The sequence below is a fragment of the Fusarium pseudograminearum genome, chromosome 2 (assembly GCF_000303195.2).
Source record: "Fusarium pseudograminearum CS3096 chromosome 2, whole genome shotgun sequence".
Taxonomy (NCBI): domain Eukaryota; kingdom Fungi; phylum Ascomycota; class Sordariomycetes; order Hypocreales; family Nectriaceae; genus Fusarium; species Fusarium pseudograminearum.
In genome coordinates, this window is record NC_031952.1 from 4,293,818 (window position 1) to 4,321,452 (window position 27,635).

General features: G+C 47.6%; 11 protein-coding genes across 11 annotated transcripts; 6 read left to right on the top strand and 5 right to left on the bottom strand.

Moving 5' to 3' along the window:
* Positions 1–1,675: 1,675 nt before the first annotated feature.
* On the bottom strand, positions 1,676–2,194 carry FPSE_02100 (uncharacterized protein; the record flags this gene model as incomplete). Its single annotated transcript, XM_009255219.1, has 1 exon — positions 1,676–2,194. The coding sequence occupies one exon, from the start codon at positions 2,192–2,194 to the stop codon at positions 1,676–1,678; it is 519 nt and encodes a 172-aa protein (XP_009253494.1).
* A 6,576-nt stretch (positions 2,195–8,770) lies between these two features.
* FPSE_02099 (uncharacterized protein) lies at positions 8,771–11,467 on the top strand (the record flags this gene model as incomplete). Its single annotated transcript, XM_009255218.1, has 3 exons — positions 8,771–9,094; positions 9,187–11,409; positions 11,459–11,467. 3 exons carry the CDS (start codon positions 8,771–8,773, stop codon positions 11,465–11,467), a joined length of 2,556 nt encoding a protein of 851 aa, XP_009253493.1.
* Positions 11,468–12,239: 772 nt separating this feature from the next.
* Positions 12,240–12,671, bottom strand: FPSE_02098 (uncharacterized protein; the record flags this gene model as incomplete). The annotated part of the gene is made up of 3 exons (XM_009255217.1): positions 12,240–12,432; positions 12,490–12,594; positions 12,652–12,671. 3 exons carry the CDS (start codon positions 12,669–12,671, stop codon positions 12,240–12,242), a joined length of 318 nt encoding a protein of 105 aa, XP_009253492.1.
* Positions 12,672–13,942: 1,271 nt separating this feature from the next.
* FPSE_02097 (uncharacterized protein) lies at positions 13,943–14,316 on the top strand (the record flags this gene model as incomplete). Its single annotated transcript, XM_009255216.1, has 2 exons — positions 13,943–14,028; positions 14,088–14,316. The coding sequence occupies 2 exons, from the start codon at positions 13,943–13,945 to the stop codon at positions 14,314–14,316; spliced, it is 315 nt and encodes a 104-aa protein (XP_009253491.1).
* A 704-nt stretch (positions 14,317–15,020) lies between these two features.
* Positions 15,021–16,022, top strand: FPSE_02096 (uncharacterized protein; the record flags this gene model as incomplete). The annotated part of the gene is made up of 1 exon (XM_009255215.1): positions 15,021–16,022. One exon carries the CDS (start codon positions 15,021–15,023, stop codon positions 16,020–16,022), a length of 1,002 nt encoding a protein of 333 aa, XP_009253490.1.
* Positions 16,023–16,131: 109 nt separating this feature from the next.
* Positions 16,132–16,951, bottom strand: FPSE_02095 (uncharacterized protein; the record flags this gene model as incomplete). Its single annotated transcript, XM_009255214.1, has 2 exons — positions 16,132–16,898; positions 16,948–16,951. 2 exons carry the CDS (start codon positions 16,949–16,951, stop codon positions 16,132–16,134), a joined length of 771 nt encoding a protein of 256 aa, XP_009253489.1.
* Positions 16,952–17,687: 736 nt separating this feature from the next.
* Positions 17,688–18,440, bottom strand: FPSE_02094 (uncharacterized protein; the record flags this gene model as incomplete). The annotated part of the gene is made up of 1 exon (XM_009255213.1): positions 17,688–18,440. The coding sequence occupies one exon, from the start codon at positions 18,438–18,440 to the stop codon at positions 17,688–17,690; it is 753 nt and encodes a 250-aa protein (XP_009253488.1).
* Positions 18,441–20,969: 2,529 nt separating this feature from the next.
* FPSE_02093 (uncharacterized protein) lies at positions 20,970–21,443 on the top strand (the record flags this gene model as incomplete). The annotated part of the gene is made up of 2 exons (XM_009255212.1): positions 20,970–21,100; positions 21,161–21,443. The coding sequence occupies 2 exons, from the start codon at positions 20,970–20,972 to the stop codon at positions 21,441–21,443; spliced, it is 414 nt and encodes a 137-aa protein (XP_009253487.1).
* Positions 21,444–22,993: 1,550 nt separating this feature from the next.
* Positions 22,994–23,811, top strand: FPSE_02092 (uncharacterized protein; the record flags this gene model as incomplete). The annotated part of the gene is made up of 2 exons (XM_009255211.1): positions 22,994–23,249; positions 23,696–23,811. 2 exons carry the CDS (start codon positions 22,994–22,996, stop codon positions 23,809–23,811), a joined length of 372 nt encoding a protein of 123 aa, XP_009253486.1.
* Positions 23,812–24,272: 461 nt separating this feature from the next.
* Positions 24,273–25,571, top strand: FPSE_02091 (uncharacterized protein; the record flags this gene model as incomplete). The annotated part of the gene is made up of 3 exons (XM_009255210.1): positions 24,273–24,568; positions 24,616–24,708; positions 24,761–25,571. The coding sequence occupies 3 exons, from the start codon at positions 24,273–24,275 to the stop codon at positions 25,569–25,571; spliced, it is 1,200 nt and encodes a 399-aa protein (XP_009253485.1).
* A 243-nt stretch (positions 25,572–25,814) lies between these two features.
* FPSE_02090 (uncharacterized protein) lies at positions 25,815–26,921 on the bottom strand (the record flags this gene model as incomplete). The annotated part of the gene is made up of 4 exons (XM_009255209.1): positions 25,815–25,836; positions 25,891–26,109; positions 26,159–26,834; positions 26,885–26,921. The coding sequence occupies 4 exons, from the start codon at positions 26,919–26,921 to the stop codon at positions 25,815–25,817; spliced, it is 954 nt and encodes a 317-aa protein (XP_009253484.1).
* Positions 26,922–27,635: the final 714 nt, after the last annotated feature.

Here is a 27,635-nt window from a genome sequence, read left to right on the forward strand (position 1 = left end):
ATATCTCGAAGTAATCTTTTGCGATGGAAACAGATTTCTGCGACAAGAAAATAAGGTCGAGATTGACTTGAGCCAACATGTCACTCAATGAACCTCAGTCCTGTAATGGTGACCAGTGCGACGCCACATCTCATCGAACATCACTAAAGCCAGTATAGATCCCCTCACCATTGAAGCCACGTATAATGCCCCAACGTGTTCCTTTACTTTACCGCTGTGGTGGCTTCACCCTGTGCCTGAAGTAGGGCGCCAAATATTGAACTATAATTCAGCCCCAAAGGGCTCGACCAGATGGGCCCGAGCAGACGGTTCAGCCTAACATGGCTTAATCTCCTTGTTGAAACGGAGATCTCCAGTCAATAGACGATCTCGCCTATCACAACTTACCTGGCTACATGATGTGTCACTTGATGATACGCTCCATCGCGATCAATTCCCAGTAATTCTTATTCAGCCCCACGATTTCGTCCTGGATCGGATATCGGGCGAGTGCGCTGATAGGATGGTGCTCACAAGGCTGAGTGGATTTGCGTAAGGCCGGAATCTAGACCCAGTATGTACCATATTTCTGGACTTGTTTTGCCACGTTGTCGACGAATCCAAAGCGCTGGGAATGAAGCTGGTGGCTTTCAATGGTTATTAAGCTTGGTTCGAGCCCATGTTAGGTCCTTTTCCAAAACTTCTGTCGTGATTGTCAGGGCACAACAGACGCGAAATGGTCCGAGACGATAGATTGAGTCGTGAGATCGGTTGCAAGACGGTAGGAGTGTTGTGACTTTCAGGCATTGGTGTCCTTGAGCTGCCAATTGCTATGTCCTCATCTTTTACAGTGATCGCACTCACAGGCCCTTGGGGTCAATGGAGTGTGATCCATGCAAGTGAACAAGTGCTTGCCCTCTAGCCAACGCTCATCGATCCTTCCAAACGTTGATAAGATCAGAGGAAACGGAACGATAAGATCGTCGGGTTGCCATTCTGGGCATTGTTGTATTGCTCTGGTTTGGTGGCAAGGATTGCCTGCATTGCGAGGGCAATTGAAAGTCCGGCAGTGAACAGTCCACGAACAATCGGGATATTTCAGGTCGATCATAGTTGGCTAAAGCACTCCAATTTATCCCTTAGTTATTGTACTGTCTTGATCGGTAAACAAGGTCTATTTGTGTCGACGCCGGCAAGAATTATTAATGACTGCCAAGTTTAAGCAGAGAATGCTTTCCTCGCAAATTGGCCAGTCGATGGTCGAGTGCTAGCCAACTGTAAAGAGTGTGCAGGGATGATGATCCGAAAGAGACTGCTGGACCATTCGGGATTTTATGCAGAGTTTACAGAGTTGAGTTGTCTTTTGTTTGTTGAACCTTGCTTACTCTACGAACTACTAGCTCTGATAGGAAAGGTCGCGTTGGTCGGTCAGTTGTTTCTGTGGTCGACGTCTCCTTCGTTACATTCAGATGCTCACGTGTAAATGAACCCTGCCTCGGCACGCATATCCTATCCAGCTTCCTCAATAGGCACAAAGAATTCCCTCAAAAACTGACATATCAATTGATTCTCTCTATTACTCGACAACTCAACTCATGGTAATTAAAATCTCTGCTAAAAAAGGCCCACCCAAGAATGGTAATAACGTCGTCGCGGTTCTATTCACATCATAACTCGTTCCCTCGTTTCCCCCGATTTATCCCCGTAGAGAGCTGTACTTTTTGATTGCCTTTGCAAAACTGTCGTCGATCCCTTGCACTAGCGCCTTTGCGTTTCCTTGCAGGTCCTTGGGGACCTTTGCTAGGATAGCTTCGGAGAAGTCGGCACTTAGAGCGCGCTGGAGCTTGAGGTTGAGGAGAATGACAGGGCTGACCATCAGTTTGTCGAACTTGGGCTTGGCGGCGATAATGGTATCAATCACTTGGGTGACGTCGGTTGTCAACTCAGAAGTGGCCTTGGCAACTTGAAGAGTCTCGTCGACGGATAGATGCTCAGAATCGCGAGCGGCAAGAGTACCGTCGTGAATGGCTGTGAGGAGCAGTGTTGACTTTGTGGTGATGGGGAGTATGCCGACTAGGGTCTGAGGCCAGTTTGTGATGGACTTGTCCAGAGCTAGAGTGGCATTGGAGATGTTGTCGATGGCCGTAGAGATAGTATCTCCAGATGCGAAAGCACAGCCAACAAAGGCAACCAAGGGGAGAAGGCTGAGACGCATATTGTCTGAGAGCTTGAGACGACGGGTAATCGATTGGTCAATTGAGAATGCAAGGTCTGCCAAGATGAAACTCTTTGTCTCTCAGGAGTAGTCCCGTCCTAATATACTGCATTTACAAGCGCTTCACATGGAAAACTTTTGCTCATGCTGCTGTGCCTTTTCGGCGGTGGCCTCGTGTAATCCCAACCACTATCCCCGCATCTATCCTCAAAGAGGAACTCAAGCCCGTCATGTCGACAGCCAACACTAGCAAATCCATCTCCCCATGGGGAAATGTCCAGGTAGGCCTTGGGCTCTTTGCTATAGTGGCTGATCTTAACTTGGCAAATCTGTGGTTAAAGGTGGATTTCGATGTCACTCGCCGGGGTGCTTGGCAAGGGTTGCGGCATCGTGGGCCGCGGCTTTCACGAGGAAACGTAAGATGGAGCTGCATGTGTGTGATTTTGAGCTGTGATAAGGTGCCATTCGACAGAAGAGGCAGGCTGTTGGCTGAAGGATTCCTGAAGACAAGGGCTAAGACCTGCGGCGTAACTCGAGTTGTGTATAGTTGCGAACTGTCAAGCTCAGCTGGCCGTTCGGATGCAACACCATATTCGATAAACTTGGATATGCTATGCATCTGCGTCATATGCTTATTTATGTTGTGTGGGATGGATGGTGATTTAGTTGTGTGCCAAGTATAAGTAGTATTATGCCTACCCTTATGCAGGTACGGCACTTGGAGAAAGCTTGCTGATTCACATCTCTCGGACAGTGACATCACGCGGTAACTACTGATATGAGTAGCAATTCTTCTCGTCGACAATCTAAAGCATCATTTTTGTCTTTTACTCTCCTAAAGAAAGAGACAATATTGCAGCATCCCGAATTCTATCCCGGCAGACGTCGTACAACAGATGGCAACTGGTGGATTGGGCCATAACTGCAGATGCGAGTAATTGTATCTAGTCAATATTTGATGGGATCAGTCCACTTGATCAATCTTCCCCGCGTTTGCTTGACTGTGGATCTCGTCAATCTTGATCCATCTCCCTTGGCACACCGTTTAGGTCTCCAAATGGTGTTAGCTTACACTAAAGACAGCCAGGATACTTAAGTCTAGGCATCGTTATAGACACGTGATGGCAATCTCTGAGACCTTCTCCTAAACAGCATCGTATAGTGCACTCCTTGCCCTTTACATGATTGCACCATGGTTTAAATGCTGGGCAGGACCGACTTCAACACTGGTAGCCAACTGCTTGAGCTGGTATTTACAGCTGACAATTCTATTATATCGTAATAGTGCTGAATTCACGTGTAATACCAGCGGTATATCTTTCACTCGGACCCGAACCAACACTGGTGCGGTTCGGTGAAGTTCCGAACATGCTGACAAGCCTCACCTGGAGTGCACAAAGACCTTACTATCCCGTGTAGTACTGACGTGATTTCATCTTACCTTGAGTCACATAAGTATACCATGAAGCATCGAGGACCCAGTCGACCCGACAGTGATAGTACGCAGACACGACTTGGATATCTTTGGGAAAGGCTCACGGATTCACCATTCCTTCGAATGCAGGGTAGAATGAAATGTGATGGTTTAGTTAACTGTATTACTGCTGTCCTTATACTGTTGCACATATGTGCCACAATGTTGAGCTCGTATCTCTTATTAGATCGTCAGTGAGCCGCTACAGATACAAATAACCATATGCTTTGATATCAGTAGCACTTGTACCTCTAAAGTCCATGCAAGACCGTCAGCTCCTTGAAAGATGCATCATCAGACGATGCCCTGCACTGAAGCAGTGTTCGATGGAGTGCGCTAGGCCCTTCCGCAACATAAAGAGCACAAGCTGCTACTCAACAGGGCTAATGTTATACAGTGTGCAGTTGATCTTTATTTCCAGAGCTAGACTGGGATCTGATCCTCTATTCTGGTCATACCATAACTTATTATACTGCCCGTCGCCCTCGTAGGAGCCCATCCAGGCCGAAGGGAGCGGCCTGAGGCTTTTAACCATAAGGCAATGACCAAAGAAGGCGCTGATCCATAGAAAGGGAAAAGCGTGAGTAGAGCTCAGCAAAGATACAGCAGATAATTTTATAGGGCCATAGGCATAACCAGCTGGCCGGCCTTCTACATCGGCCTGGACGTAGGTAGGTGTATCTCACGCGGATGTTCAAGACACTCGACTTTAGCAGCTACCGTGGTGCCACTCTCGAAAGGGGCAAGTCCATACAAGGCATTGGCGCTGTTGATATCTGCATCACTTGGTAAGCTTCTTCTGATCAACGGGGATCTCAAACGCACGGGCGGTATGCCTCGATGCACGACTCCGCCGTCGTGTAGCGCCTTGATGGCTTGCAGTAGCTACTTAGCAGGCGACCTCTGGGCGGCGGCGGACAGAGAACGCCTATATATCCACTGACTGGGGCCCAGCAAGGGGAATACCAGGACTCTATGGTGTATCTCTGGGGCGCCAAACGGCACAAAGGTCTCCTGGTACATCAAGAGGTGGGAGGTATCTTGCATGGCACTGGCAATCATGTTCTACGCGGCATACTGTTGCTCGCCGGAAGGTCTATATATCATGATCGTAAGAGCAACGCCGTTGGTTGAGAAGCCGCCGTGGCCCAGCTTGTGCTTAATGCTCCAAGTTAATACTAACTCCTCATTCTCTCACGCTTGGTTGGTAACGTGACTGGGCAGTATAGGTTAGATGTTGTTGGCCTGCATTATTTCTCTATACATACTGTGTTCAAGAGTTCATAAGAGATTCCATTATAAGGAGTGGAATAATGTCGACGGGTATACTATGAGGTCTAATATTCCTAGACCGCTCACATTCAACTATTACAACAAGTGTCCAATTTCACAGATGAGTCTCAGACGTAGTTAATGGGATAGACAGCAGTGGACATCCCTAAAGCTTCAATGCTCTCATTATAGTTAAATACTGTACAGTGTACGTTGTAACAAACATTCGTTTCCTCTTAGCATATAGAGTTATCATGGATCAGGGCATCGTTGTCATTGTTATGTGCGAGATTGGCTTTGTGAAACTGTGTGAACGTATTGCAATAAACAAAATCTCTCTCTGTTCAATACTCACAGACATACATATTAATTCACTGCTTCCTTGACCCTCTTTACACTTTCTAGACAGCATATCTAGGTTACACCGAGTTAAGCATAATGAAAGGCTATGGATCGGGAAGGTTCATGACCAACATGAGCTCCAGTTACCCTGTAAACTCACAATTCCCAGGATCAGCATAAAGTTCCCTGGAAACTACCAGGTCATATCGCAAGATGTACATCACTGAGCGGAGGCGATATTGCTGCGTTCTAGAATATATCTTTGTTCACTCACTGTTGGATGGCCACTCGTGTGGAATAGGCCAGAAAGACGCTCAGACCTGTGATCACCAAGCTTGCGATGTCTAAGCAGGCACTCCCAGCGGATCCATCCTGAGCAGTAGCAAAGGTCATGGCAAGATATCCAATCTCACAGAACCATCTATGTGGAAGCACCAGTATCGAGCGAAATCGCGACCACAGGAGACATATTGGTCTCTCAAAGGTACACAGTCACTCGTGAGTCAGGGTAGAAACACATTCAAACCTACGGATACCGAGCTTATGATGTTCAAGTGAGCCTTGCTGGTGGATCCATTCCGAGTGTCAGCAGAGTTTATCGTGGGATCTACCAAGTTGTAATCTCACTGAATCCTTAGTACATATAGAAACCCCAGTATCAATGAAACCTCAACTAACTCCCGCGGGATATTGTTCATCTTCCATGAAATGTGTCCGCATCTCGCTTTGGTATTGAGACATGACGCGCTGGTGACGGCCAAATAATTAGGATCAGTGCATGTCATTTGTGTCTCTCAGTTGGTTGATGGTGATCGACGAACGACCCACGACGTGACGCGTCGTAATTATGGGGGCTGGGGTGGATTTACCCTGGAGTCAAACTCGATTTTCTTGAGGTCAATCTTATCGTCAGATGCACTGGAGCGGCGAGGGCACGATAACATGGTGGCTATTCCCGGAATACGAGGCCGCTTATTTATGCTTATGTGTAGATGCAGATACGATGTCAAGGCTTTGACTAGCTACGCCACATTTGAGATGCGAGAATAAAGTCACCAATGATACAGGCAAACAACAGAGAAGCACAAATGGTCGACATGCTACACAAATGAAGGAGTCGCAGCCAGACACACAGCAAATAAAATGACTGACGTCAGATGAAAGCCACCAGCTCTCTCGCTTCCAACATGTTCCAACTGATCTTCATTCATTCTCGGCGTCTTTCCATTCTCCCAGGCCACGCCCGCAAGCGTCAAGACAACAGTGATCCGCTGTAGTATCCTGGTCAACAAGTCTCCTGCCCTTTACTTAGCGTTGCTACACAAACAACTTCTTCACCTTCGGCATTTACAACAGGCATTTGTTCTACAGACGCTAAACACGGTAGTAAACCATAAACGTTCGCAGGAAACAAGGCTAAATGCTCCGTAAACAATCGCGCTTCATTGACAAACTCTATATCGCCAAGCATTTCTACAGTTGAATTGCCAAGCAAATAAAACCGTTGATTCTAATGAACCAAGCTTAGACTAGGACTAGGACTAAATATCGGACGCCGAGTCCGTCAATCGGAAGCCCGACAATCCCCCCATGGATTTGCTTGTCACCAAAGTACCATCAGATCACGCGCTCACGTTGGAGAATTGCAACAAAGAAATTAATTCTCCATTCATTTTCGCGGATCATCTTGTCCAATGCTCATCTTTAGTGGTCTGAGATAGAATAAAAACCGGATTTCAGCATGATCGTCGACGGAATAATAGCCACTCGATAGCCACTTGGTAGAGACTTGTGGAGCAGACGGGACAAGACAGTTTCAGAATGGAATGAGATTTATTATCAGCTGGCGATGCTGGGTCTGCATGGATGCAATGTGTTTCCTCGCCCTCGTTGAAATCAGGCAGATGTTATGTCTTATCCAAACGGTGAGTATAGCATATACTAATTAACCCGATCCCACAACATGCCATGCTGTCTTTCGATAAACAACATGATTAAGCTCCAAAATAGCACTGTCAGATTCTTCTCACGCACCCTTGCAAGGGGGCGTTGCCAGGGGTCAGCAGGAACCCGCCCCACGAATAATAAGAAAAGAATGAAAAAGGGCGGCGGTTGGAAATGACGCAACAAACTCATCGAGACACTGGTCCGCCATCCATGGACAGGCATTACCTTGTTTGGGGCTAGAGACCTCTGTAACCTTAATCCCTTCAAGCTTTTGCTCGCCTGTTTTGGAGGCCCGAACCAGAGGAACAAGTTGGAGTGTCTGTACAACAACAGTACAGAGTACCAAGAGATGATTTTTCACTGCGAGATTAAAGATACTTTACAAGTGTGCATTCTTTGCTTGGCTGCATGCGCGCAATCATTCCTGATCGTACAAAAAGAGCCTGTTTGAACCAAAAGGGAGCATCAACCGACAGGGCACAAGGGGGCGCTGGAATCTTAGTGGAGGAACACCCCGGTTCTTAGCAGGTAAGCCAAGAGATTAACTCGTCCAGGTCCCAGATTAGCATTCTTTGGCACGGTAAGGGGGAGGCGAGGCGTTCTGGGTCTGGACATGGAGGGGGATGGAGTCACCAGATTATTGGTGCTTTTCTCAACAGTCACATCGTGGTCTGATGCTTAAAAGCACTTGGCATTTCGACTTTGATTGAACCCTCCCCACAACCTTATTTTCTTCGTGATCAAGAGTTGAGGAGGAAGAGATCAGATGGGAATGGAGCGGTGGACTTGGTCCATAGACTGAACCTCTGTAGCCATGTCTCCATCCGAGTCAGACTCTACATCCTTTCTGCCCATCCTTTGCCATTTTTCTTTCCTCTTCTCGTCCTCGTCAAAGACATTTTGGCGCTTTCGGCGCTGATCCGTCCACAGCAGTGGAGTCGAGTGACACCCTGACATGGCCTCTTCCATGGCTAGAAGTGCTCTCCCTGGCTCGTCTTCTGTGGACCCTTGAATTGCGAGGGTCATGCCAGTTACGCTACGCTGATCAGGGGGTTGCTAATGTTCTATAGGGCGTTTGCGGTGCCTGTCCTGCATAGCACATTGGCGATTGACATGTTTCGCAACCAGGTAGTCTTACGCGTTCAGTTACCTCATATACTATTAGAGGTGGCATTTTCTTTCCATCGTGCCCGAGTGATCGTCCCTTTTGTCCATTTTATTGCCATTTGACTTTTTTGCCTTGTATCGCTTGTTTGTCCCCCCACTGCGACACCAACAACCCTTCGAACAAGTCCCTCCTTACGCTTGTCTCGAACATTGTTTATTGTCTCAGTTTCTTCACCACCCTCGCTTTATTGGAACAAGACTCAAATCAATTCATCCCTTGCATTGAGAGTCTCTTCGATGGTTTCGCACTCATCGTAAACCGGGTTTTCTCTTTCGTACTCAGACACTCGCTCGACTTTACGCAATAGCGTCACATCCCAATCGTTTTACACCAGAATAATCTCACACCTCGAAATAGGTGTCGTAACATCACAATGGGCGCAATAATACCTACCAGTATTGCGCTTAACCGGGTGCTGGCCCTCGGTTTGACGCTGGTCGTCATTCTGGGTATCGTCATCAACCAGCTACAGCTCAGCGACGACCCCTACCGTTGCAAGGCATTGCTTAACGATGGCAACTGGCTGGATACACCCACAGAGAATGGAAGCAGGGCGCCTTTCACCAACTGGCAGCCATCAGGATGCATGCTTCACAAGTACAAGAAGGAGGAGATTGAGCAGTGCATGGAGGGACGACACATGCTGTTTGTCGGTGACTCTACAACTCGACAGGTCTTTTACGGCATGGCCAGTCTGGTAAGTTCATGACACCAACAGGGCATCGAAATGCTTTGCGCGACAGCATAAAGTACTGTGTAACAAGACCATGGTGGCTAACTCAATTGCAGCTCGACGCAGAAAAGGCACAGACAGTCCGAGCCAAGAGCCAGAAGCACGAGAGTCACGACGAAGAATTCGGCGGTATCCGACTAAAGTCAATCTGGGATCCTTACGGTAACGAGAGCGACATCGTCCGAGACGAACTTTCCCTCTACCACCAAGAGAAGCTTGACCGTGTCCCCGTCGAAGAGCAAAAGGGCCCTGCTGTCGCCTTTGTTGGCATGGGAGTCTGGTTCGCCGCCCGCTTCGAGAAGGAAGAGTCTCTTCCCAAGTTCGAGTCCGCCTTTGCCAACATCTCCGAGCTGGTCTCCCACAAGGACTTTGCACCTTTCGGCAACGGACCAATTGATCCACGCGATGGATTCGGTAACGAGATGTTCTTTGCTCCCGTCGCCCCGCCATTCTACGACATGCTTCCCGAATACCGCAAGACTGGCATCGCTTCGCAGCCCGGCGAGGTCGAAGCCATTGATGAGTTCCTCCAGACCCAGGAGCAGGAATCCGGTATCCCCATGCTGTGGTCTTACCCCGCTTTGTCGTACGAACAAAAGGATGCCATCGTCGACCACGAGAACGGCTTCCATGTCACCGATGAGGTTGCTGAGATGAAGGCCCAGATCCTTCTCAACCTTCGATGCAACGCCAAGCTCGACATGCAAAACTCTTACCCATATGACCGCACCTGCTGCACTAACTATGGCCAGAAGTCATTTGTCCAGATCATCCTTGTCGCCCTCGGCATGCTGTACGTTGGTGGTGCTGCCATCACCGAGATAATTGCCCTCCGATCTGGCGAAGCCCCCAAGTGGTCTTTCTTCAACCTCGACGTCGCTACCTTTGTCACCGGCCTTCTCGCCTGCTACTGGGCCGACCGCACCCAGTCTTTCGCCAAGGGCTCCAAGCAGTACAGCATGTTCGACTTTAACCTCATGTCTGCTCTCTGCTTCATCGTCGGCTTTGCTCTCATGACAAAGTCCAAGCCTCCTCCTCCCCGACCTGGTGCCCAGGCTGCTACTGCTGCCGCCCCCGCCGCTCCTGCTACCCTTGAAGACGCGAAGCCTTTGTCGCGTGACCAGACTGATGAGTGGAAGGGTTGGATGCAGGCTCTCATCCTCGTCTATCACTGGACCGGTGCCTCCAGAGACCTGAACATCTACGTCGGTATCCGTCTCTTGGTCGCTGCGTATCTCTTCCAAACCGGTTTCGGTCATGGTGTTTTCTTCAGCTCCAAGAAGGACTTCTCCTTCAAGCGCGTCGCTGCTGTGCTTCTGCGTCTTAACCTTCTTAGCGTCGCCCTGCCTTTCTTCATGAACACCGATTACATGTTCTACTACTTCGCTCCCCTCGTCAGCTTCTGGTTCCTCATCATTTACGCCCTCTTCGCCATCTGCCCCAAGTACAACGATAACACCTGGGCCCTCATGGGTAAGATCGCCATCTCGGCTGCCATCTGCCCTGGTGCTATGCTGTGGACGCCCGTCCTCCAATGGGTCTTTGACGCCTTGAACATCGTCTTCCGGATTGAGTGGGATCTCCACGAGTGGCAGTTCCGTCTTGGCCTTGATGGCCTCATCGTCTATGTCGGTATCATTATGGGTGTCGCTTCCGTCCGAACCAAGCTCTACAACAAGATCCTCACCCAGTCCTACGGCTTGGCTGGTATCGCCGGTATCCTCTCTATCCCTCTCTACTGGTGGGTCGCCGTCAGCAAGGCCGAGAAGAAGCAGGACTACACTGCTCTGCACCCCATCTTCTCATTCATTCCCATCATGGGCTTCATCGCTGCGCGCAACATGTTCCCCGCCGCCCGCACATGGTACTCTCGATCATTCGCCTGGATCGGTCGCTGCTCTCTCGAGACCTTTACCCTTCAATTCCACATCCTTCTCGCCGCCGATACCAAGGGTCTCCTGCTTCTCGACATCTTCAAGGGTGATGGTAGCCTTCTCTGCGACCGCTGGAGGTCCCTCATCATCATCGTCCCCGTTTTCTTGTGGATCAGCTCCCGTGTCGCCGATGCCACAGGTGGCATGGTCAAGCTGTTGACTATTGACTGGGCTTCCGAGGAGTCAGACGAGTACGACGTTGAGGCCAAGGGTGATGCTGAGCCTTTGATGGGCGGTAGCATGCTTTCGCCCTTCACCCGCCACATGCCTTCCAAGTCATCGTGGGCCAACAACCTCAAGCTCCGCATGCTTGGTCTTCTTGTCCTCCTCTGGGCAATGAACTTGGTAAGTTGCTCTGCATCATTTTTCGCATTTAATTACTAACATCCACCAGTTCTACTAGATTCATTCGCCGCATGGCATCCATCGGCATTAAAACGGGGCGTTTGGAGTAGCGATTTTGCATAAACAGGCCAGACAGTCAGCTAGGTTCTGGCGACGAGGCAACATTCATTACCACACAAGAGTGTTGGCATTTCTTTTATTGTTTCACGGGCACATTGACCCAATCTGTATATCACGACACCATACACATTCTCATGGCTTAACAAAAAGCCCTATATGACATGACATAGATTTTATATCGTAATGATAGATATTAAAAATGATTGATCAGTACTAGTAGCCTCATGACCCGCGTGTAGCTTGACAAGGTTTTCCATTTTGTGCTTTGACCTCTGATTCACTGTCGAGTCTCACGTTTCATGTTCCATTTGCGACGCATAAAACAGGGCGACGTCCCGTGCGACGGTGGCGCAGATAGTGTATGTATAGGAAATGTCGGAGCTTTGTTGCGCATGTATTATTAGATGTTTCATTTAGCAAGCAAACTTGGGCCAGATGATCTCATCAGGATGAGGCTGAAGCTCTGACAAGCATTCGACACTGAATCCGTGCAGTCTTTCGATACTAGCTGAAGCGCCTTGTTTTTCTTAGGCCATTCAGCCAGCGCTGCTCTGAGCTTGATGCCAGGATTGAATGGTAATTGTTATAGATATTTCTTATGGTACGGGTAGGGTAGACAGGCAAGATGTGAGATGGGAGACTTGGTGGCAGGTCTGTTATTGATACTATATTAATTGATGGCGTGGCTCATTAATTAGACAATCCTTCTTCTACAGACCAGTTTCCAGGAATTGAATGAGGTCCTCCATCTGATCACTCTGTAGGTCATTGATCTTCTCGCCATTCTTGTACATTTGGAAAGTGGCAGGCTTTGAGACTCCAAGCTCCTCCGCTAGACCCTTGAGATCATCGATGTCGATCTTGAGAAATCGAAAGTCCTTGAACTTGTCAAGCTCGTTTGCACTGTCATTGATCAGTAAATAAGGACAAAGGTCGAAGGAATCGGATACAAGAGCTTACTGGGCAAATGTGGGAGCAATGTTCTTTGACTCAGCGGCATGGGTAGAGTAGAAATCGACGACGACGACAGAGTAGTTCTTGAGTGCGTCTTGGAACTCGTCCTTACTGTTTTTCTCGTTAGATAACCGTGGTGGTCGCCCGGTTTGTCACAAGGAAACTTACGTTCGGATATTGTGCACCATCTTGTCTGAATCAGGGAATGATGTGTCGGCGTTTCTGTCGGTACCGAGTCAGTGAGAAGTTGGTGTGTAGGATACTCCGTTCCTGTACATACGATGGTTCTGCGAATACTGTCTTTGTTTGCGGTGATTGAGAGTAGAAGTTCGGAATAAGAATTGTTGTTTTGATAGAAGGGAGTTTTATGGTGACGTTGTCGATTACCTATTGTTGAGCTGTCTCTGGCTGACATCATCATGCCGTCATGGTTATAGCACTGAATCTCAACAGACACAAACTCTCTCCGCATTTGCGCAACGCCAAAGCCACCGAATGATTGTGGCCCGGCACTAGGGCTCTGTTGTATCAAGGCTTAAACTACAGTGATGCACAGAAGCCCGTGGAATACACCGAGAACGAAGCGGCCCGCTGTTAGCTCTCTTCCACTTAGCTACAGATAATCGTCTTTACTAAATTCAGATGAGGCGACTAGAATAGACCACGTGGCTCTCTTGGCTTATGAGAAGAACCTGATTAGGTAGTGTACAAGTTTCAGAAGCCGTGTTTTGTTTGTGAAAACTCTATCCAAACCTCTTATTTGTTTTGATGCCTTCTGTCTTGCGAGTCAGGCTCAAATAGCTCCCAATTTGAGACATATGTCTTGGACAATGTTGTGGCCAAGGTGATAAGACGAATACGATTTATGCAAACCTTTTGCTACTTACAAACTTACCTACATCTTGATCAGTGCTTGTTGCATGCTCTGTTTGTTTGGGGAGATGATTCACGTCCGAGGCTGAGATGATAAGCGGTCGCGTACTCAAGTTGTACACCCTCAAGTTGTCCCGGCTGCTGTGACTGTTTTACTGCTTGTCGGCGAGATGAGTTGGCTTTACGGTATATAATACACTGTCATCTGAGCTGCCAGTCTTATGCACAGTAACACAGCAGTTGATTGCCTTCACCGAAAGGCGTATTAAAGCCAATTATATCAACATTTCGCTGCATTAGCGACAGAGATCGCTCGATTGTTTCAACCTCCTTCAGATTGCCCTCGATTTCAACACCAAAAAAACATCAACATGCAAGCTGAGTAATCACCCCAAGGCCTTGTTCAATCGCAACACGTCAATTAGTTCCGTTGATCCGCTCGCCTCATTGATACCAAGGTGGGGATGCACTCTCACCCCCGCTCGGTATATAAAGCTGGTTACCCCTCCATTCAGCTCCCGATGGTGTTGCTCAGCATTACAGTACACACTCGAATCTCACTTCTATCTTATCTCTAACCGTCAAAATGGCTCAAGTCCTTGTTGTCTACCCTTCGGGTCCTTCGTTTGACATGGACTACTACCTAAAGACACACATGCCTCTCGTCGCATCGTAAGTCGCAACCAAGCTGCTAAATGTCCAACCTGGCACAATCACTAAGAAACTCATAGCAAGTGGGGTCCTTTGGGTCTCAAGAACTACAAGATCCTGAACTTCCAGGAGGGTGCCCCCTACCAAGTTCAAGCCACTCTCGAGTGGGAGAGCGTCGAGGTCTTTGACAAGGCTGCCGCAAACGAGGTTGCCAAGGAGATCTTTGGGGACATCAAGAACTTCTACAACGGAGAGCCAATGCTACTCAAGGGCCCTGTTGTTGCTCACGAAAGCGTTTCATCTTCGTAAGGATATACACGAATTATGTGGTGGAATTAATACATCGAATCTGACTTGCAATAGTCACGCAAAACTCTGAGACTTGTCTGGTGACTTGGTTTATCTGCATGAATGCGGCGGGCATCTCTGTGTTGGTCTGCGTAGGTACAAGAGCTACCTGTCTGTTTTTGTAATGTAACTCTGCAGTAAAAGTAATCGTAGATCTACTTGACTGTTCACAAAAGCTCGTATCGTATATCCATATGGTATTGCGCTTGTTGATGCATGCGGCCATCCGGTGTCAGCAGCACCGCTGTACAACTTGGACAATCGTTCTGAGACAGCAAATCCCTCAATGAGAGCTGATCATATCATGATTGTGCCAATCTCACACGTCCCACTAGATGGTAAAGTGATACGACATATCGACGATACGTGGAGAGCGGCCCGATACGGCTGGAAAGAGTATCGTGTTGAAAGGGCATGGACTTTGACATGACAGGAGAAAAGCTGAGACCATGATATGATGTCAATGAGGAGACTTGATCGTTATCACTTCTTATCGTCTCTTATCGGGCCGTTGACAGTCTGAATCTAAACCATATGCGGTAAAGTAGGTCTTGTCACCAAACCGATTGCGTCAATTTGTGTGACGCAACCTGGTTTGTGGATAACAAAACGACTTTCATCTTCCAACCTGGCAGTTTTGACATTAACAATATCACACAGCAAAAATGTCTTCAGCAACGAAAGCCCCAGAGCTCGAGCTCACTCAATTCCTCAAGACTGTACTCCCGCAAGGAAACAGATCTTCACTGCGCGAGTCGGTCATTCCACAGCTCCTTGACGCTGTTTCTGCCATTGGCGACGAACTCAGAAGATCATATGATGTCTCCATCGTGGGCACCGAAAATGCCTTTGGAGATGAGCAGCTGAACGTTGATGTTTTGGCGGAAAACATTATTCGCGATAGATGCGCTAAGTCACCTGCCATTAAAACTGCCAGCAGTGAGGAGGATCCTGTTGAGAAGCCTGCTCGTGAAGGAGAGACGGTGCAGCCCATTAGTGACGACGAACAATACACTATAGGGTTCGACCCTCTCGATGGCAGCTCCATTATTGGCCCGAACTGGTCTGTCGGAAGCATCATCGGAATATGGGACGGAGTCACTGCCATTGAGCAACCGACAGAGAAGCAAATCGGATCCATCCTGGGAGTTTTTGGCCCAAGAACTCTCGCAATCGTTGCCTTACGAGTTCCTGGTTCGGACCCCGTGTGCTTCGAAGTCAGCCTCAACAACTCCCACAAGTTCACCGTGGCCCGTCCCGAGCTTCGCTTTGCCGAGCCTCCCTTTAAAACACGTTACTTCGCCCCTGCCAATCTGCGCGCTGCCGCCGAGAACGACAAGTACATGAGCCTGGTCACCAAGTTTATCACCGACAAGTATACGCTACGATACTCTGGTGGTCTTATCCCTGATATCTATCACGCTCTCGTCAAAGGTCACGGCGTATACGTCTCACCTGTGACGTCCGTGAGCAAGGCCAAGCTACGAAAGTATTACGAGCTGTTGCCTGTGGCGCTTGTTATTGAGTGTGCTGGCGGTCAAGCTATCGACCCCGCAACTGGATCAAGAATATTCGATATCACTCTCAAGGGCTGTGACGACAGAGCTGGTCTAGTATGTGGAACTTCAGAGGAGGTTGAGGCAGTCAAGAAGGCTTTGTTGGATTAGAGTAGAGAACAAGACAAAAAGCGTATCATTTTAGCGCGCAACTAAGTACAAAACAAGGAACCATCACAGATACTGCCCATACTCTTCGTGGAATATGACTTTTAATCACTCAGGCCTTCTCACCTGCAAGATGTGGGAAGTTAGGACATGCCACCTTGAGACCGTTTGGACCATCCAACAACGGCTGCCAAATTGCATGGTAAGCACTAGTCCTGTCCATCAGAACCTCTGCTTCCAGTGCATCCGGGAAAACATCAGCCAATGACTTCTTCCTGGCTACAGCCTCAATCTCCTGGAGAAGGCTCTCATCATCAAGTTCCTCTGGCTTTGGGAATGACATTTGAACGCCAATCATCTTATCCTCTGGTCGATGCAACAGCCAGAATGACCCAGCCCCTCTCTTCTCAGCTGCATCTTTCAGGACAGGATACAGCTGTTTCAGGATATCTCCCACGCCTACATGGTGGTAAGTCCAACGCTGCCAGCGACCGATGTGATGCTCATCAACGTCTGTGAAGTTGTGGGCACCGATGACATTCCAGATCCAGGAATCGACTGATTTGAACAAAGGCTGCTTCCAATACGTGGTTGGCGGCTCGCCGACTTTGAACTCGTTGGTGGTCCAATCTTCATATGCCTTTGCATTTTCCAAGGTATCAAAGAGATACGCTCCTCCGGTGAGCATGTTGCCATTGATCGGGTGGTATTTGGTGGGCAAGTACTTGATATACATGCCTTTGCGCAGTCCCATGACCCCAGAACCGGCGTACTGGCTGTGCCAGATGTCCTGGAGCCCAACACGCTCGGTTATCAGGATCTCAGCAGTGAAGGCTGCCTCAACATCAATCGCGCCGTCCTCGTATGTGTGAAGTTGAACTTGGTTGCGTTAGTTGATAGATCAAATGAGGGGTAAATGCAAACTCACCCATTGCGACTTTTGTCTTCAAATATTAGACTTGTTTCTGCTCTGTCACCTGCGTTCGCAGTTGAGAGAAATGATATCAGTTTCCAGTTCTTATATTAATCCACTGATGCTGGAGGGAGGTCCACTTACCAGATCACCATGACGTGGCGCTGCTTATAAGAATGAGGAGAAATCGTTCAGCTGATGGCTCTTACATAAGACGCCAATAAGCACTGAACAGTATTGGCCTCCGTTTATTCGCGGCGATTTATATGTCTGAATAAGCTGAGATTAAACTGACGTTAATCCACATGTTAGCTCAATTGCTCAGACATCTGTAAACGCAAGGCTGTGTCTGAAGCTGTCCACCATATCACAGACCCAGCTAGTAAATCAAAACGACTGTAGATGAGGATGAGCGGGACAGCAATTAGGGCAATAGTTATGTAGGGAAGGCTCTGACTGTCTAAGCGAGGTTGCTCTCCTGTATTTGCACCTGGATATCAGGCTGTCGGATCCGTTGCCCTTTCAATGTTGTTCCCGCGCGAGATCCCATTGAACCAAATAACATGTTACTGGCGCTGACTGCGACTACAACTACTATCAACCAAAAAAAGAAATTAAAGTCTGAATATACACAAGCTTCCAGCCCTTCTCGTCACCTTATCTCGTTCCATGACCAGCGTTCTAGACTTGCTTCGCAACAACAACTCGATTTGTCGCTGGCTAACAGAATCGAAGAGCTTTAAAGGCGGACAAGACTAATTGGTAAAGCTCTGAAGAAGGAACTCGGCAACAGCATTAGCTCCAGCGTTGTTAGGGTGCCAGGTAATGCCTCCTGCACCGTCTGGAACCTGCGCTCCATTGATCCATGGCTCGCCGGTGCCAACGTAATGCTCCTCACTGTGCTGGCGCATAGGAATCAGGCGCACATCATGCTGCTTGTTGTCCCCAGCAGCCTTCCACTCATCCACCGCACGAACAGTGTAGTCGACAACTCGGTTGTAAAGATTGTCGTTTGCCTCCTTCTCGTCAGGTTGCATTGGGCAGTCGTCGCTTGGGCATGCGGTATCGGCGCCAAGGGCTCTAATGTATGTTACGCAGAAGACGGTCAGATCACCAGATGTATGCTCGATAACAGAATCCAGAACATCTTTGTAGCGCTTCTTCCATTCATCCTCGGAGATGGAGTTTTGGCACGCGCTGTTGCTGGGGTCGCTCAAACACGTCGCATACGAGAGATCGTTGCCGCCGGAGACAATGTATGCAATCCTTGGGTTGGACCCATCAAGCTCCGGAGCTTGTTTTTCCGCAATGTCCGGCAGAACGCTACCACTGACTGCGTGGTTGGTGAAGGACCACTCTCCTCCGTCGTTGTCGGCGAGCTTTTGTCGCAGAAGGTCGCCAATCCGCTGGTCAAGACCGGGTCCTTCGGCGTATGAAGAACCCAAGCCGACAATCAACTGGGCGCTTGCGCCTACAGCAAAAAAAGGGATAAAAGTCTTAAAGAACATGATGAGAACTGTTGATGTAAATGCCAAGGTAGTGACTGGAGAATATTCAAAGTCTGTGAAAACTTGTAGAGTGGTTAAAGAAGCAAGTGAATGAAGACTTGTACAGCTTTATTCGAACCTGCTTCGATTCCCTTGTATACCTACATAAATACGCTGACATAATAGGGATGTGTGTAGTGATGTGGGATTTCAGGATAGGAGGTGCGGCGTAATGCCAAGTCTTGAGCAATTAATCCTCTTCGTAGGATTTAAACCTGTAACAAGTAAGCTGACGAGTAAGCTGGCGATTATGCTGACGATCATAATAACAGATTTGCTAAGTGGAGATATATATTAGTAGGTAGATAAAATGCAAGCTAAACGCAATGTCACCGGTCTAATAGGCGTATAGCGTATACCTATATCTAAGTATAATCTTCAGGTTCCTAAGCCTTCCTCGTAAGATATGCAGAAGACCACAGTGATGCCAGGAATACAAGTATGCACAACAGACGAGTAATATAACTACAGATACAAGAGGTCTTGCGGGCGCCGTTTGTATTGCTGCGCTCGCTTAAGGCTGAAGTAGAGGAGCTAGAAAAGAAAATACGCCATAGCCCCAGCGGTACCAGTAGCTTATTAGCCAAGCCCTAAAGGTCAGCCGCGCTTACATTTTTGCATCCTTCGCGCTCCTACTGCTACATAACAGTCTATAAGTAGAAACAATAAGATATCTGAAACTGGAGGGAGAACCCCCATAAAGCTGAGATACTTGCGCACAATGAAAGAACTTGACCGGATCCTGTATTTTCCACTACCTTTGGTTATATGTACTTACCTCTATTCTATTAGCATTCTATATACCTAATTTCCCATCTCAGGATCTATTATTCTATCAATTGAAGGCCCCAAGTCGAAAAGTACAACTTGGGCAAGGGGCCGTTGTGTGGGGCGATTACCACTACAAACGTCACTCAGTGCTGTTTATGATTAGTTGATAATTCAAGAGTCAGGCGTAAAGTAAAGACAGTGCCTGTACCCAATATATATCGGATCACCATTCATAGCCTTGAACATGACTTACTTGACACATCATCTCCAGTCATTAACAACGAAGACTAATGTCAGCCAAGTCATTGTCTTGATCTCCATCTCAGATACATCAAACATTGTCGTCTCAGCCATGCTACTGAGGAAGTCTATGCTGTCCATGAGGTTGCGACTAAATCCATTACGACTTCTTGTGCGGAACCCTCAACGGTCAAGCAGGTGGTTATATCAGCTCTGTCATTACTCAATCTTCCACTTAGCAGGCCACGGCGACTCGGATCCCAAAGGTCCCTGGCAGTGTCGTCTCCTTCCGTCAGATTAGCAGGTAAGGTGTCTGAAACAGGAGGACCGGGACCTGGTGCCAATGTTATGTACGCTCTTGGTATATTGCAAAGTTCCTTTCGATGAGATCATGCAGCTTCAAATCGACATGGTTTATGCTTGTTAGTCAAGATATACCAACCTGGCTGTTTCCCCGAATAATTTGTGTAGACCTCCTTGTGGGGCTACCAACCAATATATTGTCGAAGATCATCAGTAGCACTGCCGCTTCAACAAGAACATCTGATATTATGCCTGATGAAATTCCTTTTGACTTGGCGTAAAGATGTATCCTAAACCAGCTGATGATGAACAAGGTTCCCCATACAATGTGAGTCGGATCGTCGTTATGGGGATTTAAGAAATAGCGGGGGGCTCAGACTTAATATGCCTAGAAGGAGAAAGATCAAGGCAGAATCTATGTGGAGACGGCATCACTATTTCTGACATGGCGATGTAAGGCTTCCATGGATCAACAAAGGTTCCAATAATTATGCTGTTGTGTCTGGTGTACTTAAAGCACTACTGCCCGTTTAACTTAAAGTCCCCATATTTAACACAATAAAGAGTCCACGTTACTCTCATTACCACCTGGTCGGGAACAAAGACTGATATCCCAGTAGTCTTTTACTGGCGATGAATAAAGACAGCCCAAGTTCAGCAGAAGTTCCATGTGTTTTCCAAAGGTTCCACTAGCAACAATGCAAGTATCACAACAGTTCTTATTAACAATAGAAATGTAAACGGGAGCTGTTATGCTGTGTATGTATGAGGTGATCGGCTAATCAGGTGCGTTACGTTAGTAGTCAACTATCACATATCTGCTCCGTATAATTGGCCGGATCTGGCTTCATCTTTCGGGCCGTGCAGATCACATAGTCCTCTAAATCTCAATCATATGTCGTCAATATACAAGTGTCGACAAACATCAGCTTACCTGCCAAGACATAGCTTATGGAAACGCAAAATACATCTGTTGTTAGAAAGTAGAAGGACTTTCGTATGAAGATGGTAAAGTGATGAATAGACCTCTATCTAACAACGAAAAGTATAAGAACTCTTGTTATCCTCGCCTTGACTTATGTTTCCTATTCACCATCACAATCAACATTCTCATCACAGTATTCAAATCTCAGCTTCGCTATCACCACCAACTTAAATTCCTACTCCAACTTCACCATGCTTTCCAAGACATTCTTCATGACTCTTCTTGCGCTTGGCGCTTCCGCCGCGCCCATTGAGGGTGAAGTGCAGAAGGACAATATCGGCAAGCGCTGCGACTGGAACGACCTGCACGGCCAAATTTCCTGGTGAGAGACTTTGAGGCCCTAGGTATCTAACCATGTTAGCTAACAACACTCCTTCTTAAGCGGCTATTTCAGCGTTGTCATGTCGTTCGATGATATCACCATCAGGGGCGATGGATGGACCCAGAAGTACAACATCGATTGCAGCAGAGAGTGGTCGTCCCTCAGAGGCCAGCTACCTTGGACTGTCGAATTCCACCCGGGCAATGCCTGCGCCGGAACGAACTATGATAACATGTGGATCAAGTACGCCGATACCACTTTGGACATCCCCAGCGACACTCGCTGTGGTGCTGTCGGTCCAAACAACTCCCTTCGCAGGTGCATCATCGCCGATAAGAAATAAGTCTTTGGCGCAATTAGCCCAGATCATCGGGCCCAGATACCAGCATCATGGTAACAAATATTTGACTGATAGGATGTTGTGGTTATAGGCATATCTCCTGGTTGGTTGGTTGCTTGTCGTTCCTTACCGCCTGTTTTAGTACACTGTTATCTTTTACTTGTCACTCATTTAGTATAAAGATATTTCTACGTAGCAATATAGTATCCAACTTACTATTATTACTCTTACTTCTGTTCTGCCATAGTCCTTATTCTTTATCCAGTATTGCAAGCATTACAGTATTCCTATTTTCATTTTATTCCGCTCCAGTACATGACTTATGCAGTATAACTTCTTATCTGTATATGTAGGGAGGGAAGTGTAATACTACTGTCTTGGACTTTAGAAATGGCCCCCAAAATCATCAGTAGGCAGGTGGTAGTATAGGTGGAGTTCGGTTTTGTATGTAACCAAGGGTTCTGCCTTAGCTACGGGGTTGCGAAAACAGTTGAAGGATCTACAGAGGACTGGACTTACTCGTTGGTTACTCCTCCTGTCGGATCAACAAGTAGGCAGCAGATCGGCAAATTGTATTGGAAGCCCTTCTGCTATTTTTCGCAATTCCCGAGGCTCAGCTACTATTGCCAAGTCCTACGCTTTCAGTTACCTAAATTAAACTTGTTTCCGTCCAATCGGATCTCATAATACCTCCCGTGTCTATCAGCTTGTGAGATTGTGCTGTGCCGTGTGAGACATGCATGTCTTCATCAAGTATCCATTGTATGACAAAAAGGCATATATTGACTTCGTTGGACCAATGAGTGCGGCGGGCAGTATCAGCGAGGGCAATTTGAGATGCTTTGCGTGTATTATGTTCGGTGAACTGTGTAACGTACTTGTAAAGCATCCATCACAAGACAGGCATATAATTCTCGGTCAGTAGCGGACCAGTGTCTTTCCAAGAGATGAGTCGTCACGACCCAAAGGCAACTGGCCGTCCGTGCTGCTCGTTGACACTGGACCAGGCTTTTCCTGGACAGTGAATAAATGTCAATGTGGCAGGTTTATTGTATGCGCCAAGGTTTAATCGATTGGCCGAGTAGCCGGTTATATTTATATCTAGGGTCTAGACGCCTTGGTAGTTGCTTCTGTTTGGGGGCCAATAATGTCTGCATATGAGCGCATAAATATCTCAATGTAGTGATACAATCCTAGGAAACTATTAGGCTATTGGGCCTTATACAGTCTTTTTGTGGAGTGGTAACTAATCCCACGTTACTCTGCATTTCTCCAGCTCAGATCATAGTCCATGCGTGGATATTCCATTGCCAAGGTATGTGATTTCAGCTTCGTTGTACGTGCAGATAGTACAACTACTCACAAAGATGCATTGCATGCTTGGCCAGAGAAACTAACTATCCCTAAAGAAGAAACTACCGAAGGACATAAATACTCTTCTTTTCCGTCGAATTAATATCAAACTTCTCTCCCTCTCCAGGACACTACCTCTCAACTCTCTACCCAACACCTACTCAGTTCTACAATCTCTATACCCAATCCAATCTTTCATCATGCACGTCTCCAAGCTTCTTGTCTTTGGCACCATGTTCCTGGCTGCCGATGCCTTCAGATGCGCTGTTGGCCAGCAAGGCTCATGTACTTTCGTCGAGTCTAATTCCAAACAACATCGTTGTGCTATCAAATGCGACTACAAAGGCATATATGCTCAATGCAACTGCCCCAAGTACTACCCACGAAACAACAAGAAATGGCCTTATGGAGGAAAGCATGCTTGCATTTCTACTCCCCAATACGTCGACCGCTTTAAGTGTTAGAGCAAGTTACTACAACAGAGGCAAGTATGACTTTAACCTAGGGAAAGGATGTAAACTAATATTTATAAAGTGTATGTACGGTTGAGTGATACAACTGATATCTGGAAAACAATCCTTCTGTCACGAGTTGGGCTCGGTATACCGGTGAATGGAGGACGCTTTGGACGGAATAGGTCTATTGCTGTAGATAGGCACTTATACAAGTCAATTTACGCCGTTCGTGTCGCTTCGATCAGAGTATTACATTGATAATGGTCGAGATGTTGTCCTGTGATGGACGTCTGCCCTCCATTCTATGATAATGCTACTTGTATTGTCACTCTAGGTACTCTAATTATTATTGGTGACCGATCCTGTCTAGTCCTATACTGCCCCAGTGTTATCTCGGGGGGAATTTGATATTGGATTACTTGTAGTATTATTTAATTCCTTCTTAGTTGCATGGAGCTGGAAACCTTGAGGCTACTTGGAGCGACGGGGTTGTTGATGATGTGGCAGAGCAGGAGGAGCCTCAGGATCTTCTGGAAAAGCTCAAGGAGGAAGCGTGTCGATAATGGGGAAAGCCATCCCAGGTTGAGACTTACTGAGGTGTAAGTTGTCTGCCGATGACCTAATAGCTGGAAGAGGTTTGGGGAATACGAGCATAGCTAGTCATATGCCTAGGTTGTTTCTCGACCTAATAACCTCACCGCTTCGGTGTATTTTCGTCCGAAGCGTTGAATTAAGGGTGTCGGAATTTGAAAGTAGCCGTTTCATGCTGGGATCCCCCAATGTTTAATTATGCCCCCACAGATATCTCGGAAGCAATGTCGTCCCCGAAGAGACCACCATCCAAATGAGGATACCCCAGGATGGATCATTCTGGCCTGATTGGTGGAAACATCATTTTCCTGGGGAATGCAACCTCCTCGCCTGATTTCGCTAATCATATATTCTGAAGCAAATTCATTATAAGAGATGTTGAAAGTCTCGTGTAATTGATGGACATCATCAACATACTAGTCAGTCTGCAACTATGGTGTTCATCAAGCTTACCCCCGCTATTCTCCTGGCCTTCCTGGCTGGTGCCAATGCCAAAGACATCTTTGTGTCTCCAAAAGGAACTGGCTCAGGAACCCTTGCATCACCATACGGATCGATCCAGTCTGCCATTGATGCTGCCAAAGCTGGTGATATCATTTACCTTCGCCAAGGCACCTATGCGCCGTCTAAGAACATCCAAGTCAAGACGAGTGGTGCCAAGGGTAGCCCTATCGTCGTGAAGCCTTACCAGAATGAGAAGGTTATCGTTGATGGAGAGAACATGCCTGGGTACGTTACCTCGATGCAGAAAGACACAGATGACTAACAAATGACAGCACACCAAAGGCTGTTGGCGAGTCGCTCCCAAATGCTGAGCGTGGTGTCTTCCACATTCAGAACGCTGAGTGGTGGTCTTTCTATAACCTAGAGTATGTTTCTGCATTTGCGAACTATGAGGAGTCATTCACTTACACATGACAGAATCATCAACGGCCCTTACGGTATATACGCACGTGATGCTTCAAACAACTACTATGAAGGTCTCTCCACCCATGACAACTACGAGACTGGCTTCCAGCTCGAAGGTGCGTCATCCAACAACCAGGTCATCAACCTAGACTCCTACCGTAACCGTGATCCACGAAAGAATGGTGAGAGCGCCGATGGCTTCGCCTGCAAGGAGGGCAAGGGCGAGGGCAATGTTCTTCGAAATGCGCGTCTCTGGGACAACGTTGATGACGGTTTGGATCTGTACATGTTCGGCTCTGCCGTCACTTTGGACGAAGTCTACGCTTGGGGCAACGGCTTCAACCGCTGGGACTTTAGCAGTTTCGAGGGTGATGGAAATGGCTTCAAGCTGGGTATTACAAACAACCCTCCTGCCAACCACATCGTCAAGAACTGTATGGCTTTCCAGAATGCCCAGAAGGGATTCATCGACAATGGAAACCCAGGTTCCTTGACCTTTGATCGCAACACTGCATGGAAGAATGGCAATCTGGGCTTCCATCTCCGCAGCTCGTCATCTAAGGTAACCAAGAATGTCGCCTCTAACAACACCGGCAAGCAGGTTGATCTTAACAGCAAGGTCTCTGCATCAGGAAACTCGTGGGATTCGAGTGATACTTGGAACGATGCTGCTTTCAAGAGCACGGACGCTTCTACGCTGAAGGGCGCTCGTGGGTCGGATGGACGTGTGAAGGCCAGTGATTTCCTGGTTCCTGCTTCTGGTGCTGCTATTGGTGCTACCACCAAGGCAAAGGTCCAAAAGCTTCGAAGGTTCGCGTACTAAGTTTGGCTGAGGAAAAACTCTGTGGATTAGATATGCTTTGTATATGCCAATTTCTCATTGCACGCTCACTCATATGCACGGACAACCGCAGATAAACAATGAATTGACTCCTTCACATGCTTTACGAAAACTAACTGCATCCATCGTACTCGTTCCATCGTGTTTTAACTTTATACAAGCCCACTCACTGGTTCTGTTTTACAGTGCCGCCTGGGTCTACATTACCATCCACACGCGTTCAATTTATTCTTCTTCCTTGCGTCCACTAAATCACGCACATGTTAGCAGGTGATATGCAGCCTAATAAAGAAATACTCACAGAATGTCGTCAAAGTAGGGGTGGTTCAGGGCTGCCTTGGCAGAAATACGAGTAACAGGGTCGCAGATGAGTAGGTAGTCGAGTAGCTCGAGACCCTGTTCGTTCAAGTTGGGGCACAAGGGAGTGGAAAAGTCACGTTGCCACTTGGGGAAAGAGGGCTTGAAGTCAGGATAGGCAGTGACACCGGGCCATGCGTCTTCATCGGGTGTTCCGAGGGTTCTGGCGAGATTAGTATATACGTTGTCGGACTAAAGGAAGACGGGCTTACCGGAAGATCTTGAAGATTTCGTCAATCTCCGAATCGCCGGGGAAAAGAGGTTTTCGGGAGCACATCTCGGCGAAGATGGTTCCGACAGACCACATATCGACACCAGTGGAGTACTGTCGTCCACCAAGCAAGACCTCGGGAGCGCGGTACCAGAGAGTGACAACCTCGTGCGTATAGCTTCTCAAGGGAACACCAAAGGCTCTAGCCAGACCGAAATCAGCCAACTTGAGGTTTCCTTCCTTGTCAATAAGCAGGTTCTGGGGCTTCAGGTCGCGATGCAATATGCGACGCGAGTGACAGTATTTAATTCCCTGGCACAAATCGAGCATGAACTTTTCGACGACCTTGTCGCTCATTCCCAGATTGCGGATGACGGTGGCGGTTCCAGTGGGCAGGGGCTTCCCGCGACCTCCGTCGGTGACGGGCAGGGAGTCCATGTACTTTTTGAGATCCAGGTCGAGAAATTCCATGACGAGGTAGAGCTTGTGTCCGTCTGCATGGACAATATTCAAGAGGCTGACGACATTTGCATGGTTGAGCTCTCTCAAGACGGAAATCTCGCGGATGGCGGTGCTGGGGACACCCTCGTCTTCGGTCTCGAGACGAATCTTTTTGAGGGCGACGATGCGACCGCTGTGGCCCAAGTCGCGGGCTTTGTAGACGACACCATAGGTACCTGATGATTGAGTAAATGGGTGGTAGTGACAATAATGAGTTGGGACAAACCTTCTCCGACTTTTTCTATTCTCTGATAGTTATCCATATTGGGTGGAGACGGATTAAAATGAGGCGAGGCGGAGAGTGAATTGAGGTGAGGCTCTCTCACTATTTTGGTGGATGAAGATGAAACGTGACCGGATAAAGTTTGTACTGTTGGATGTTTGTGTCAAATGCTGTTTGTATGTGATAGATGCTGTCGGTAGTAGTGATGCTGTGATGGTTATGGTTGCTGTCGCTGTTGTCGTCTCTTTGCCCTTTGTTTGTTCTGTTTCTGTTTGTTTCGTGGCATGAAAAATCGAGATGCATTGACGGATCATTTCTCTCCCGACGAGTCAAAAGGTAACGCGTCGCGCCTGCAGCTACTAGCAGCTTTTTTTTAGTTGCGGGGACAACCCAGCCACTAAAACAGGCACTGTCGAGGCACTGTCGCGACACTGTTACAGCGCTGTAATATAGGGCACCCTTGGGTTGGATAGGGGACATACTGTTCTGCTGCGTAGGTCATTTATGGAGGGAAAGACATGATATAATTAATATCAGTCTTTGGTCGAGGATAATGCGACACTCAATAATGACATTTCTGTTTATTTATCATAGTCTGTTATTGTTTTGATGACCCAACTGTACTAACTAATGGCTTGGCCCATGCTCATCTTGCTGACTTGTCCTTTTATGAGTGGCGATGACTGAGATTAAATCTCACTCACACTCACCTCTCATCTCATTCAATATCACTTATGGATAGCCCCAGTACTAT